The 14,194-nt window shown below is 40.2% G+C and overlaps 3 protein-coding genes across 3 annotated transcripts; all 3 read right to left on the bottom strand.

Annotated features, from left to right (window-relative positions):
* Positions 1–913: 913 nt before the first annotated feature.
* LOC123469826 lies at positions 914–1,763 on the bottom strand. Its single transcript, XM_045169170.1, has one exon. It carries the CDS (start codon positions 1,712–1,714, stop codon positions 914–916), a length of 801 nt encoding a protein of 266 aa, XP_045025105.1. The 5' UTR covers positions 1,715–1,763.
* Positions 1,764–6,194: 4,431 nt separating this feature from the next.
* LOC116916550 lies at positions 6,195–7,185 on the bottom strand. Its single transcript, XM_032921808.2, has 2 exons — positions 7,045–7,185; positions 6,195–6,971 (listed from the first exon to the last, which is right to left on the bottom strand). Exons 1-2 carry the CDS (start codon positions 7,183–7,185, stop codon positions 6,195–6,197), a joined length of 918 nt encoding a protein of 305 aa, XP_032777699.2.
* Positions 7,186–7,368: 183 nt separating this feature from the next.
* On the bottom strand, positions 7,369–9,746 carry LOC116917756 (protein FAR1-RELATED SEQUENCE 5-like). The gene is given in 9 exon segments (XM_045169171.1): positions 7,369–7,770; positions 7,830–8,021; positions 8,081–8,336; positions 8,397–8,514; positions 8,578–8,836; positions 8,902–9,028; positions 9,092–9,221; positions 9,286–9,431; positions 9,742–9,746. Coding segments are annotated over 9 exon segments (1,635 nt in total).
* Between the last annotated feature and the right edge of the window lie 4,448 nt (positions 9,747–14,194).

The raw sequence follows: 14,194 nt of genomic DNA on the forward strand, positions 1-14,194 counted from the left end.
AAAGAGAGAGCTAGTGCCTAATTTATCACCCTGCTCTTTTAATGTGGCCTCTACAACTTGAGAAGATCTAGGGGCAATTAAAACCTTCCTAACTAGAGTCATGGCTACGTTGACCGTTGACTCTTGGCTCGTCGGTAATAACCCATCTTGTTTAACTTCCTGATTACCTTCCAGTTTGTCACGGGCAAGGAATATAGTTTTAGAGCGGCCATCAAAAATAAACTCGTGTTTGTCTGCGGCGTCCAGACCCAATATACATGATTCTGACATACCGTTCGTGACGATAAATTCTTGGTCTAGTAAATTGGCTCCGTAAACAACTGGTAGGGAAACTAACCCTAACGTGAACAATTTTTTGTTGTGCACATCGTATAGTTCTACGTCGGACTCAAAGCAATTCACTTGCTCTTCCCGCGCTATCCGATTAAAAATATCTATATGTAAAAGGCTCCGCGCTGCACCCGTATCGAATAATGCTTTAAACGGAATATCGTGAATTTTCACAGAAAGTCGAGGGGCTGCTGATTTACTGAAAGCTGTAATTTTTGCGACTGATGGTATGGTTTTGGGGTTTAATGACCTATTCTCCGTTAACCCCATTTTACGGCTGGCCTTTATTCGTTTCCCTGGTTCGTTGAAGCGTCAGTTTCATTAGGCTTAATTAAGTTTTTCTTCTCGGGGCAAAATTTCGTTACGTGGCCTACTTGTTGACAAAAGTAACAGGTAGGTGGCGTCTCTCGTGTCGTTTGCGGTTTTATAAATCGAAAGCAACTTTCGATGCTGTGGTTGGTGAGGCCGCAGTTTGAGCAGCCAGCGGCATTTTGCGTTGCCCTATTTCGTTGGAAAGGTTGCTGACCTGAGTTATTTTCGTTAGGCCTGCCGAAAGTGTTTCCGACTGGTTGTCGGAACCCGTTCATTGGGCCTTGGCGGTTGAAACTGTTTTGGGGGGCGTGGTTTGAGAAATTTCCGTGTCTTGATTGGTTCGGGGGATAGCTGAAGTTATTTCTGGGGGTTGACGTATCTCATTTGTTTGGCGAATGCTAGCCTGCATGATGCTGCCGAGGTTTGTTATGACGTCCGTTAAACGGTCAATTTTTCCGCTCAAGTCGGGCGATGTGCTTGTTTCTTGTAGAGCAGGTTCAGTGGTGGCTAATTTCAGGCAGGATGCGATTGAGTTTATGTTTTCACTTTGTTTTTCGATTGCTTGTAGGATAGCTGTTTCGTTTTGTGTGCTAGCTATCGCGTTAACAAATATCCTTTTGTCTTTTTCTATCGTATCCGATTGGACGCGCTTTGCGTACTTCTGTGTGATAGATACAAGTTCTTCGAATGTTGATACTGATTTGTGTCTTACGATGTTTTGAAGTTCTGGTTCCAGTCCTTGCAAAAATTTTTGTCGAAGTAATCTTAGTTGCGTGGTTTTTTCTTCGGGTGTTTCCTGGTTGTTGGAGGGATAGGCACGTGTGTATAGCGTTTTAAGTCTGTAGGCATAATTTAAAATATTTTCTTTTGGCTTCCGTTGTATCTCGTCGAATTGGTTTTGATTAAAATCAATGTCTTCGGATCCATGGTAGTTTTCTTGGAAGAGTTTCTTGATATCTTCGTATTCGTAAGTATCGCTGGATTCCAAGATGTTTTGTAGTAAGTCGTATGCTTCGCCCGACATTTTAGTTGATAGCATACTGATTATTTCTGCATTGTCCCAGTTTGACATGGCTACGACGTTATCGAAAAGCTTAATCCAACGATCGAAGCGAACAGCGGGGCTGCCTGAGAAATTTTGCAGCTGATTCAGCATGGTGATGGCTTCCCTGCCCTTACGGTGGTCATTTTTCCGGTAATAATTTGGGGGTGATGCCATTTCTTGGTTTTTTGTGATGTTTATGTTGTGAATTCCTTTTTCGTTAAATAAACACTCTTGGTCTTCGCTTTTCTTTTCGTCCCGTGTGACGTCAGTGGGTGAGTAATTGGTGCAGTTTACCCGAGCTTTTTTGTGTGTGCTGTTCTCGGGAGTTTGATAGCCCGCTTCTTTCGGGTAAGGCGTATATGCCTCGGTTTCTTTTAGAGTGTCAGCTCGGTTTGTATCAAACCAGAGACGGTGAGGATTTTGTGTCTTTTGTGGGGGTAATAAACTGGTCCGTACGTATTTGGAAAATGAGGGATCGGATTCTGATCTTCAAGGGTGACGGCAGGGGTGTAACGTGGTTGAGGTCGAACAGGGGTTTGATCAGTTGACTGAATTTTGTACAAAATAGCGTGATCCCGATCCGGTGTTTTGTGTTCAGTGTTATTGCTAGGGTTTCGAGTGGCTGGATGAGAGAGTAGGTTCCTTGTCGTGTCGTGTGTTTGGTACTCGCTTCTTTCCGGAGCGCTGTGGTGTAAACCTGCGCTACGACCGCGAATTGGCCCGTTATTTTCACAAAGTGGAGAATGGATCTTATTTCGTTGACTGCAGCGGTCACAAATGCACACAAAAGGGCTGTCAGCTCGCTCGCTTCGTGCTGCCAGAGTTGTAGAGCTTTCGTGAGTTTCTTCCTTTCCACGAGTTTGGTTAAGTTGTGCAATAGTTCTGAAAAGTGGGGCTGGAGTGGAAAGTGGGAATGATGGTCGCACGTCTCTAGATATGCACGCTGAATGGCCTGTCGGAGGGCATGGATTTGCTGTTTGGATGGGGTGCTCTCTAGCTCCGTTGTTATCCAATCGATTATTGCACTGGCTTGTGGATACGCTGGGCGTATGTGTTTCAGCTCTTGCCGGAGTAGATGGGCGTACTGTTTGTGCCATGTCGCAATCCTCGTCGTGGTGTTCCACTTTTCCATGCGCGGAAATTGTTCTTAAAGGGTATTCTATGATATCGGGGCTTATTTCGTCTCCGCCGATAGCGTTGCTGTGTTGGCTTAGGGCTGTCAGGATGTGTTCGATTTCGATGTAGGGCGTAAAAGGTAGGGGATTATTGATGGCGTTTGTGGTGGAGTTGAGCGTGTTAGGTGTAATGTTTCCTTGGGGAGTACTGGTATTTGGTGGTGGAATATGGAGATGCCCTGTGAGACGGTCGACTAATTCGAAAAATGAGTTGCTAGTGGGCGGGGGAAGGTCTGAAGTGTTTGGAATTATGGTCGAGAGTGCTTCTTCGATAGTCTGGTTGTCTACACGATCTTGTTGGAATGTGGTGGCCTCGTTATTTATTACACAGATATTTTGTATTGGCTGGTCAGTGTTAGTTTCGTCGGATAGGGTGTTATTTGTTAGGACCTTGCTGTTTGCTGGGTCCGTTTTTTCACTTACTGAATTGATCGTGGGCGTTGTGTTTGCACTATGTGATTCAGGGATGACAGTAATTTGCGGGGCTTGGGAAATAAGGCTTAATTGCGTAGTTATGGTTTCTGTTTTAATACTGCCTTCGTTGGAGCTTTCGGTACTTATTGATAAATTGGTTAGATTTGTCACTTTTTTGGGTGTAAAGAAATTTGCAATCCTGGTTATAAGTGACGGATTTACGTTGTCAGTGTTTTGGATGCGTATCTTCTTAGATCGTAAAATAGCCTCAGGATTATCTACTTGCTCTAAAGGTACGTAATTTAGCGTTGAACGAGTAGGTCTCTTATGGGAAGGAGGAAAATTGTGAGGAGTGTACGTATTAGGCTGAGTCAGATCAGCCGTGAAAGGTGGAATTTCAGAGAGTTCAACCGGAGCGTTATCAGTTTTATTAGATTTTTGGAAGAAGGTACGTCCAGTTTTAGGCTTAGCACCCGTATACAGCGACATTGTAAGTGAGTTCGAAAACCGCTGCCACCAGATGTAAAGGAGTACACGACGTTGTCATGTTGTCTCCAATACGGAAACGTTTAATTTAATGCGGCGTCTTTACTCACAATGTCTTGTATACTTAGCAAGCATAAAACAACACGCACGCAATAAATAAAAAGCCGTGTATTATAAACCGATTTGCGACAGGTAGCCGTAGAATAATTAAACAAGCTCGTAAATTGAGGAAAGAAGACTCATGACACTTTAAGGTTACCAATGGGTACTAACTTCAAGGCATAGACGTAATAAAGTAATAGTCAATCAGCTACTTAGTGATTACTTAAAGGGTACTTATTCTGCGGCTTGCAAGAGTTACGGTAGCGGGCTCGGCGGGAGAGCTGCAGAGGCCTAAGTTGGCACACGGAGCAGGCAGAGTAGATCTGACTGCCTTTTGGGAGTTTACGGTGGCTTTTTATATGTTAGTCATCATCCCGTGGGGGACATACGGGACAATGTTAAGGTATAGGCGGACAAAATCGGGCGGTATCGGGCGAATTTGGACGTCACGAAGAGGTATAGGCGGACAAATTCAAGCGGTATCGGGCGAATTTGGACGATTGTTAAAAATAGGCCGGGCAGTTTCGGGCCGTTTTGGGCAATTCCCAACAGACAAAAATATATCTATTTTTAGCTACGGCAGGTTAAGGCCGTTTTGGGCGGCTTTGGACAAATCATAAAAGTTTCTATTTATAACGGGCGTGCAGAGACTTGTTCTCTCCGCTTGTTATATTTTCTAGAAAGTCTAATAACTAGGTCAACTAGTGGGGTATTAAGTTAAGGGAAGTTTAAGAAATAAGGTTTTAGTTTAATTAAGCAAAAATAAAAGGGGCAAGAAGGGGCTTCGCTTGGCGTTTCGTTACATTAGAATCCTTAACTTGTAGTTAAAGAATTCCAGTAAGTGTAAAAAATCACCTCTTTGAAAAAGATTTGTGTCCACTAAGTAGCAATCGGCCCCGATTAGACATAATTTTCCTGCAAAGGCACAAGAAACTCTCTTGAATTTTGATAAATCTTCAGAATTTCCTAACAATGCTAGAGGACAGGGAAGAAGATATGGTAACAGAGGAAGAGGCAGAAGCAGAGGAAGAGAAAAACCAGAGTTGATTCAAGTATTTTTTCTAAATACTTCTGTTTGACTAAGTTTTTGTATCCAATTTATCTGTTTATTATCTGTTAAGACCAAAGGATCAATGTGTGGTGAAGGAGTGTCTGATCTTGGTCTGAAAATGAGAAGATCATCATCTGTTTATGCAGACAGAGAAAGTGTTTGCTCGACTGTTGGACTAGAAAAACCATGGCTGAACACCCAAGTTGCAATATTTATCACATAATTATTTTTCTTTTCCTAAAATGTCAATTCAAACATTGAACCAAAAATCAATAAGGAAGAAGAAGATGACGCACTAAGTGCATTACTTAGAGACTTTTTTGATGATTGAGAATTGGATAATGGATTCGATGATAATTTTGTGATGCTGCCAATCTAGTTTCCAAAATCTAGCTTAGGTATTGTTTTCCAATGCCTTGGAAGTTGTTTGCCTTTAAGGGAATTAGCCATGTTGATGTTTTTTCTTAGGTCGCGCAATAGACATTTCAGCTTTTGCCCCTCAACTACAGATGGCACTAGTTATGAACAAGGGTGGTCCTTCTGCCCGTGCTGTGTGCCTGTGCTGTGTCGTTTTACACATTCCACATTCGTTCTTCGTTTTTCGTTTCCATTCAGTATCCATTAGATCTTTTGTTCTTCATCATTCTCTTCGGAAAAGATACAGTGGTATAAGCTTTCTCTTATTATACATTCAAATTTTATTTGCATTAATTAACAATTTGTTTTGCTTTCTAGAAAATTCTCCTTGGCTAATCAAAATGTTTTTCGTTAACATTTCGTCGTCCCAAAAACGTTGAGTACCAGTATTTTGGTTGCTTGCTTACCTGTAAGAGATGCCTTTTGTAATTTGTAAGTGTGCAATTAGCTATTGTAAATTTTTACTTTATTAATGTTTCACTTTATTAATGTGTCTTCAGAACCCTTGTTATGACCACAACTAATAGAGATGAAATAAGGACATACTTAGATTGATACCAAATCAAACTGGAAAAAATGCTATAATGCTATGTTCCTCTCAACTCCAACATAGGTGAAGCGTAAGGAACATAGGTGAAGGTATTTGACTATTTACATTCTAATTAAGTCATTCTGTAGCTTACATTTTAATTTCATCTGAGTACAGGTGTTTGACTTTGACTAACATAGAACAAGTGTGACGAGAAGTTTAAACAGTAAGAAAGGTATTGGCAAATACTTTTTGTACAATGTGCAAGCATTGCTCTGAGTATGCAGCTACATCTTCTCATTCCAACAAAAGTTTACAAAGATATTGCATTTATCATTTACAAGACTTAAATAACCATGTTTCATTCTCATTTTCAGGGAAATTGTCAGCACACATCGAATGAAACCATTCCTTGCAAATTTCACATTCCACCATGGTCCATCCTTTCGCTGGTAACATGTACGATGTTCTACGACATTGGCAAAAGACCGACTCGGAAAGAACTGAATCTTTTCGAGCTCTCTTAACGCGGCAGATAGTGGAAGGAAACGGAGAAAGATAACCTTTCGCTATGCATTCATTGAGGTGAGTGCGAAGCAAATCTGGAGAGTAGAGTAGGGTTGATGGATCTTGGCCGTTCGCCAAACTTGTTGCAAAGGCAATCGCGAACACACCACAGTTGAAACCGTTTCCTTGCCGGTGGCACGCTTTAACGATGTATGTCATCTCTTTTTCAGGTGTTTTTAAAAGGAGTGACATACAGCTTAGGATATGCTTCGACCGCCAATTGCTTCCGGCCATGCTGTCGTATACCAGGACATGGTTCTCTTGGAAGAAACCGTTTGCCACCAACACCCAGTGTTGGGATGCATCATGCACAATTTGCATCCACTGACGGCCGGTTGCCTGCGGATAGTCGAGCGTACCGCAAAGAGTGCAAAAAAACAGTCCACCGATATCCGGATACTGGGTTTTCAAAATTTCCATAGCTCTGTTGATGTATCCTGAGGACAGTCGGTTGGTCTTCGTTAGTGGCTCTATCTTATCAAGGAATAGCGTTGGTTGAGCGCTTCTGTCCCGCGTTGGACGGCACGCAGTTGAGGATAAGCCCTTTCGGTTGGTACCCCAAAAAAGAAAATTACTACCATGAAGATAAATTACACTAATTTTGAAATTTAGTCACCTCGTTAGGTAGAACAACTACATCATGTAATGATGCCATGGAAGAAGACGCTTCAGTGTGCAATACTGATTCTTCAACAAACTCATCTTCTATGAACATCTCTTCGGTTTGCAATATCTCGGCCCCTTCGTCAAGTATCATATTTTGGAGTTCCGTGATTTTCTGATCAACTCGAGGTCGTTTCTTATGAGTGTGGTATGATGAAAAATACCCAGCATTTTTCCTCGGACGACCTCTTGTTTTCGGAGCTGCCGGAAGGTGGAGGGATGTCCAAGAAAGAGGTAAATCCTAAATGCAACAACAGTGTGATGTAAGTATTTGGTTTTATGTATTAATTTCTGTTACCTTTTTCTCTGTAGAACACAGCAAAGTTTGTTCTTCGTCAGCAGATGCACCCTCTTTTGCCAAAGAAGGTGGTACCTCAACAGCTGTAAATCCAGGATTTAATAACACTTTGGAACTCAAAGAAAGGCTCTCAGCGGAAGCATCATTTGTCCTCATTATCTGCTGCGGCTTATCATTTTTAATCAAAGAATGAATCTCTTGGAAGAAATTCATTTTTTGAATGAAGTTAGGCTTTGGCAAAACGCTCATTGTGTCACCCAGTTTCTTAAAGAAGGTCATCGCTTCATTAAACTGGTCCTTATCAGTGTTTGGATGGACGGCCTGCTTCGTTCGATGTAATCCAGTTGGAGCTGTCACAACTGTCGGAACGATCACATCATTCTAAAAAGGTAATTCTTTATTGGTTAGATGGATTCATTTTAAATTAATGAGTTCTTTACTTCTAAACATTGATTCCGCCAATGTCCCAAAAATTATCCAGCAGGGATTTCAATGTGGTCTTTGATATGAAAGAAGATTGTATGTCGACATGGAAGACCAAACGACATGAAGAATTGGCACGTACAGCCGGTCAAATCGCGTTTCAACTGGTAAGTTGTGTTGCGAGACGCAATGCTGTAGATCGACAATTCCTAAAGCATACAACAGGTAGATTAGTTTTCATTTTTGCAATATTATTTTAATTACTTACCTCATCGAGAAAGAAATCATAAGTTTTCTTCATTATCTTCATTTCTCCTTCCACTTTAGTCCAAGCATACGGTGATATGGATTTGGCATAGTTTTGAAGCAAGGGATGCTTTGATTTTGTGGAAAACCTGAGCTCCCACATGTTTTGTTTTACTTGCCTGTCACTGAGACGGAGCAAAACTATGTTCACAAACGTCCTTAAAACCTCTGGAAGTCGTTTCGTTTTCTGCAGGACGTCTTTAATGGTATGGTGGAAGCTAAATATTATGCGTTACATTTAGTTATACAATTGAAAATTTTTTTATAAAATTTGTTACCGTTCCAGGCGATTTGTGGTGTTATTGCCAAACGTCTGAAGATTACGACGCGCCAGAGATGCCCACTTATCGATGACATTGAACCAATTGTCGCGAAAATAAGCTGCAACACACCCATCTGCCAAGTAAATATCATGCTTATAAAGTTCATAATATTAAATTAATTTAATTGTACGATTACCTTGACGCATTAAATGCTCATGAGATGCATCAAATTCCTCTTGCGTTGCCGCAAAGAGAGCTGAACGAAAATATTCTTGAATTTCGTTTTTGTTTTGTTTTCTGATATTCTTTATTTTGTTTAGCTTCGCGTCGATAGCCTTCAAAACGTGAAATTGGCATAGGATGTGTGTTGCTGTTGGGAAATACTTTGCAAGAGCGGCAATCTCCGCACAGTCATTATCAGTCACGGTAACTTTGGTGACGGAGATGTCGTTGTTCTGTAAAGAGAAGTAAGGTATATATATTTTATTAAAATTTGGCTGTTCATCCCAAAAACTTCTACCTCTGAAAAAACTTCCAGGCACGTGGAAATGGAATCTGTCGTTTCTTCCTTTACAAAAAACATCGCGACGGGCTGTCCATCACCGTTATTGTCCTCTATCAAAAGGTGGTAAAGGGAAAAGCCAGCCCTCGTGGTTTTGTAAGTACCATCTAATTCTATTACGTTACCGTAGGTTTTATATAGTTGTCACTGCTTCTCCAACTGAACGAAAATCGCGGCGACCTCCCAATCTGAGTTGTGCAATACTTTAATGACGTTGTTGTCTTTCTGTAGGTCCATCATGTAATCGACTGTGTCTATCCATTCATTATCTGACTTTCCTAAAAATATTCGTGAAGTAAGTAAAATTTTAGTAATGACAACTTTTTTCATTTTGAACTTCACCTGTCAATGTTTGTTTGATGTTAACTAGGTCTTTGCTAATGAGATTAGCGCCGTATTTGTCTTGCAGTAGCTCCCGCACTTTGGTTGGTTGGGCTCCAGCGGAAAGCGTAGCTTCAGCAAAGGCAAGTGCCTCAGGACCCAAATGTCTATTTTTAAAAATAATAATATTTGTATCCAGAAGCATAACAGCATTGCTAAATTAAATTATAGTACTTTTTCCTGGCACACGTTGTCACGTGTTGTGCGGACACGGGGTGATTCTGATGAACAACCCACACAGCACCGGGCTGTCTTTAAGACGTCCTGAAGATGTCCAGTTGTCCCGAGTGGGGATGTCCAAAGGATGTCTTTGAGCTTTCTTAAAGACTCCTTACTTGTGTCCCAATTGACCGGGACAAGTACTATTTTTAGGATGTCTTTCAGATTAGCTCAAAGACTTCCTAAAGACGTTCTTACGCCATCTTGCCACCGTCTTAAAGACATCCTTATGACATCTTTAACATGTCTTCCGGTTAGCGTGAAGACTTCCTAAAGACGTTCTTACGACATCTTGCCGCCGTCTTAAAGGCATTCTTGTGCCGTCTTTTACATGTCTTCCGATAAGCCTAAAGACTTCCTTAAGAAGACCTAACGACAGTTTTCGAAATTTACAAAGAAATCCTTTGGTCATCTTTCTGATGACATCTTAATGATATCTTTATGACTTCTTAAAGCCATCTGTTTGTCATCACAAAAAAATGTCGCAATGTTTGCGGGATTGTTGGCTTATTTTTTATTTGGTCCTTTTGTCAGTTCTTAATTCATCTGCACATATTTATTATATTACAACATGTTTAAGACGCTTTGACATATATTTTTAAACTGTATTAAGACAAGATATTTTTCTTACGTAGATTGTTGGATTCGAACTGCAGACCTCTGACTTCTTGGCTCAGTATCCTAACCATTATGCCACTTTAGTACATAAACAATGAAATCAAAGTACAGTGGCTACCTAAAGTATCGGAACGCGCGAGAGAACCTTATGGGAAAAGGCGATTTTCTCGGCGCTCCTAAATACAGCGCATTCGTCGGAAAGCGACAAAATTTTTTTTGTAGGGAGTTATAGGGGTCAGCTATTAGGTGATTTTTTTTTAGATTTTTACAATGGTGGGAAGGGGTGTGTTTAATCCGAGCCCTAAGTATCGGAACACCCGAGAGAGCCTTATGGAAATGTGGCTACTTTTACGACCTATTATTAGTGAACTATTTGTAATAAAACTACGGGAAAAGATGCAAAAAACAGAACTACGCTAGTTCTACAATACACATCATTTTCAAATTTTTTCATTTAAATTTAACCCAATGAATTTCAATTTGAAAATCCAATTTATCAATTTATCCTTATTTCCCCTTTCTTCCCCCCCCCCAGCAGAGTTGTCGCGTTTTCATATTCCGGGTATATTCTCCCCATTGGTTTGGGAGAAAATGGTGATGTTTTTTCTCCCAACCCAATGGGGAGAAAACGCGACAACTCTGCTGGGAGGAGAAAGAAAGGGGAAAAAAGGATAAATTGATAAATTGGATTTTCAAATTGAAATTCATTGGGTTAAATTTAAATGAAAAATTTGAAAATGATGTATATTGTAGAACTAGCATAGTTCTGTTTTTTGCATCTTTTCCTGTAGTTTTATTACAAATAGTTCACTAATAATAGGTTGTAAAAGTAGCCACATTTCCATAAGGCTCTCTCGCGTGTTCCGATACTTAGGGCTCAGGTTAAAAACACCCCTTCCCAACATTGAAAAAATTTAAAAAAAAATCACCTAATAGCTGACCCCTATAACTCCCTACAAAAAAAAATTTTTCGCTTTCCGACGAATGCGCTGTATTTAGGAGCGCCGAGAAAATCGCCTTTTCCCATAAGGTTCTCTCGCGCGTTCCGATACTTTAGGTAGCCACTGTACTTATTGAACTGACCTATGGATTTGTTACTTAGGTAGTATCATTGTCAAGTCCCGACTTAGTCTTGCTCATGGATATATTTAAGAATTTCTTTTTTAGTCTTCGACAGCTTTATCCAAAGGTAGTCCTGGACGGACATCTTAAAGACATCTCTATATAGTCCCAAATTGCTTTGGCTATAAGTGTCCCCTACAGGACATCTTAAAGTCATCTCTATATAGTCCTAAATTCCTTTATTTATAACTATCTCAAAGAGGACATCTTAAAGACTTCTTTATATAGTCCTTAATTTCTTTGTCCATAACTGTCCCCTACCGGACATCTTAATGACATCTCTATATAGTCCTCAATTACTTCGTCCATAATTATCTCTTATAGGACATCTTAAAGACATTTTTATATTGTCCTTAATTTCTTTGTCCATAAGTATTCCTTACAGGACATCTTAAGGACATCTTTATATTGTCCTTAATTGCTTTCTCCATAAGTGTCCCTTATAGGACATCTTAAAGACATCTCTATATAGTCCTAAATTGCTTTGTCCATAACTATCCCTTAGAGGACATCTTTAAGACATCTTTATATTGTCCTTAATTGCTTTCTCCATATGTCCATCTTTATTTTGTCAGGCAGGTCCCTGTCCCAAAGTATCCCCGACAAGACATCCAAAAGACATCTTTTTTTGGTCTGGCATGCCCTTGTCCTAAAGTGTCCCCGACAGGACATCTTTAAGACATCTGTTTGTAGTCCGAAAAGGCCTTGTCCAAAAGTATTCTTGACAGTACATCTAAAAGACATCTTTTTTGTTCTGTCATGCCCTTGTCCTAAAGTATCCCCGGCAGGACATCTTAAAGACATCCTTTTCTAGTCTTTTTTTGTCTTGTCCCAATAGTAGGCCTGACGGGACATCTTATAGACATCTTTTTTTGTCATTCATGTCCCTGTCCCAAAGTATCCCCAACAAGGCATCCAAAAGACATCTTTTTTTGGTCTGGCATGCCCTTGGCCTAAAGTATCCCCGGCAGGACATCTTAAAGACATCCTTTTCTAGTCTTTTTTTGTCTTGTCCCAATAGTAGGCATAACGGGACATCTTATAGACATCTTTTTTGTCAGTCATGTCCCTGTCCCAAAGTATCCCCAACAAGACATCCAAAAGACATCTTTTTTTGGTCTGGCATGCCCTTGGCCTAAAGTATCCCCGACAGGACGTCTTCAAGACATCCTTTTTTAGTCTTCTTTTGTCTTGTCCCAAAAGTAGGCCTGACGGGACATCTTAAAGACATCTTTTTTTTGTCAGGCATGTCCTTGTACCAAAATATCCCTAACAAGACATCCTAAGGACATCTTTTTTTAGTCCGGGATGTCTTTTGGACTACCGGATATCCTTTGGATGTCTTAAAGATTACCCGTTGCTATGTGGGAACGTTTATGGACACGATAAAAAATTTTTCCTGCACCTGCCGAGAACAAAACTGAAACTGCAGATGCACTGGGCAATTTTGTGCCATCACATTTTGGTTTGCTCGCTGGTTAGTCTTAGAGCGATCTCCAAAATGAGGGCAAACGTAACTTATTTTTTTGAACAGCCACTTTTCATCCATCTTCTTTTTAATTTTACTGTTGCTGTTGTAGCTCGCAACACTCTGTAACGGTTTGTCACGTCGTAAATACACATTGTCTTCCACTTCTACCTTTTTCACGAAAAAAACTATCTCCTCTACACTATCAAATAACTTATTCTTGTTGAGAGAACTTAGGATGGACATTCTTCGCTGGTGAACTGACATGGATTGACTGTTGTTTCTCCCACCTCCCGTTTCCTTCCTTCCATCCCTCTCTTTGCTTGCAATCCCTTGAGATTGTATAACAAGCGGAAGGTAACCAAGGTGTGTTAGGCCCTCGTCACCCCTTCCGCCTCATTAAAGGCCACCGCCGTGTGCATGCGAGGGTTCGTGTTGACTCACTTCATCGTTGATGACCATTTTCAAGGCTATTGAAATTCAAAAAGGGCGTATTTTCTTTCTGTTATTTTATTTCAAATCTCATTGTACAGAAGTCAAGGGTAATGGAAAAAGCAATAAACAGAGATACTGAAGGTGATGGCGGTGAAAAAAAAAAAAGTTACATTAATGAGTTCTACGAATAAAACAAATCAACAATTTCAATAGACCGTTCCTTACAAAACACATTAGTAAGTCATGTAATTAATGAGAAATAAGGAACAGTCTATTGACTTTCACTACATTTTCATTGTAAATATGAATTTCATAAAAGAAATAAAAGAAATAAATTTTTAAGTTTGAAGGACAAGATTCCTTCGGTAATGTCCTTCGGGCAATTTTTTTGAAAAAAATTGTCTATAGAGATGTAACGTGGGCCAAAGATTAACCGATTTTGGATCCAAGGTTTCTAAATTTCAATCAATATATAGTGTTTGTCTGCTGTAGTCTACTTTCCGGAATTAGCAACACGGGAGCTTAAGTTAAAAAATGAAAATGCAATAACGAATTTGATGAATTTTATACAACAAATGTACTACCGAATGCAATAGTTTTATAAAATACTGTAATAGTTTCTAGACTGTGTATTTGCCAGTAAACTAACTCTACTTAAGACGATACAACCATGTGCTTATATACCAAGAGATTGAAGGTTAAGAAGGGAGGAGTTTACAATAACTTTTACTTTTATCATTAACTATTATCCGCAGGGAAGGTTGCATTCGTGACGACCTTCTTGCTGGGTGGGGCTGCTGTTGCTAGGAGGAGTTGCTGCGGTCTATTACATTCCTTCCCCCCTTCGGCAAGAAGAAATTGGTCCTCCAATTTTCTCTTTGTCTTCTGATTTTCTTCTTCTCCTTACTTCTCTTCGGCATGTGGCGTGGCAATGATTAGGTGAAAACTTGTTCTTTACCCGTCACCTACTTTCTTTCCTTCACCGTTATTCGTGTTTGTTGGGCTACA

Source organism: Daphnia magna, linkage group LG2 (assembly GCF_020631705.1).
Source record: "Daphnia magna isolate NIES linkage group LG2, ASM2063170v1.1, whole genome shotgun sequence".
Classification (NCBI taxonomy): domain Eukaryota; kingdom Metazoa; phylum Arthropoda; class Branchiopoda; order Diplostraca; family Daphniidae; genus Daphnia; species Daphnia magna.

Bases quoted from the DNA above. Each gene is read 5' to 3' on its own strand.
- LOC116916550 (XM_032921808.2), bottom strand. From the start codon at position 7,185: ATGATACTTGACGAAGGGGCCGAGATATTGCAAACCGAAGAGATGTTC. The intron at 6,972-7,044 runs GTGACTAAATTT...ACCAACCGAAAG, and splicing joins TAGTTGTTCTACCTAACGAG to GGCTTATCCTCAACTGCGTG.
- LOC123469826 (XM_045169170.1), bottom strand. From the start codon at position 1,714: ATGTCAAACTGGGACAATGCAGAAATAATCAGTATGCTATCAACTAAA.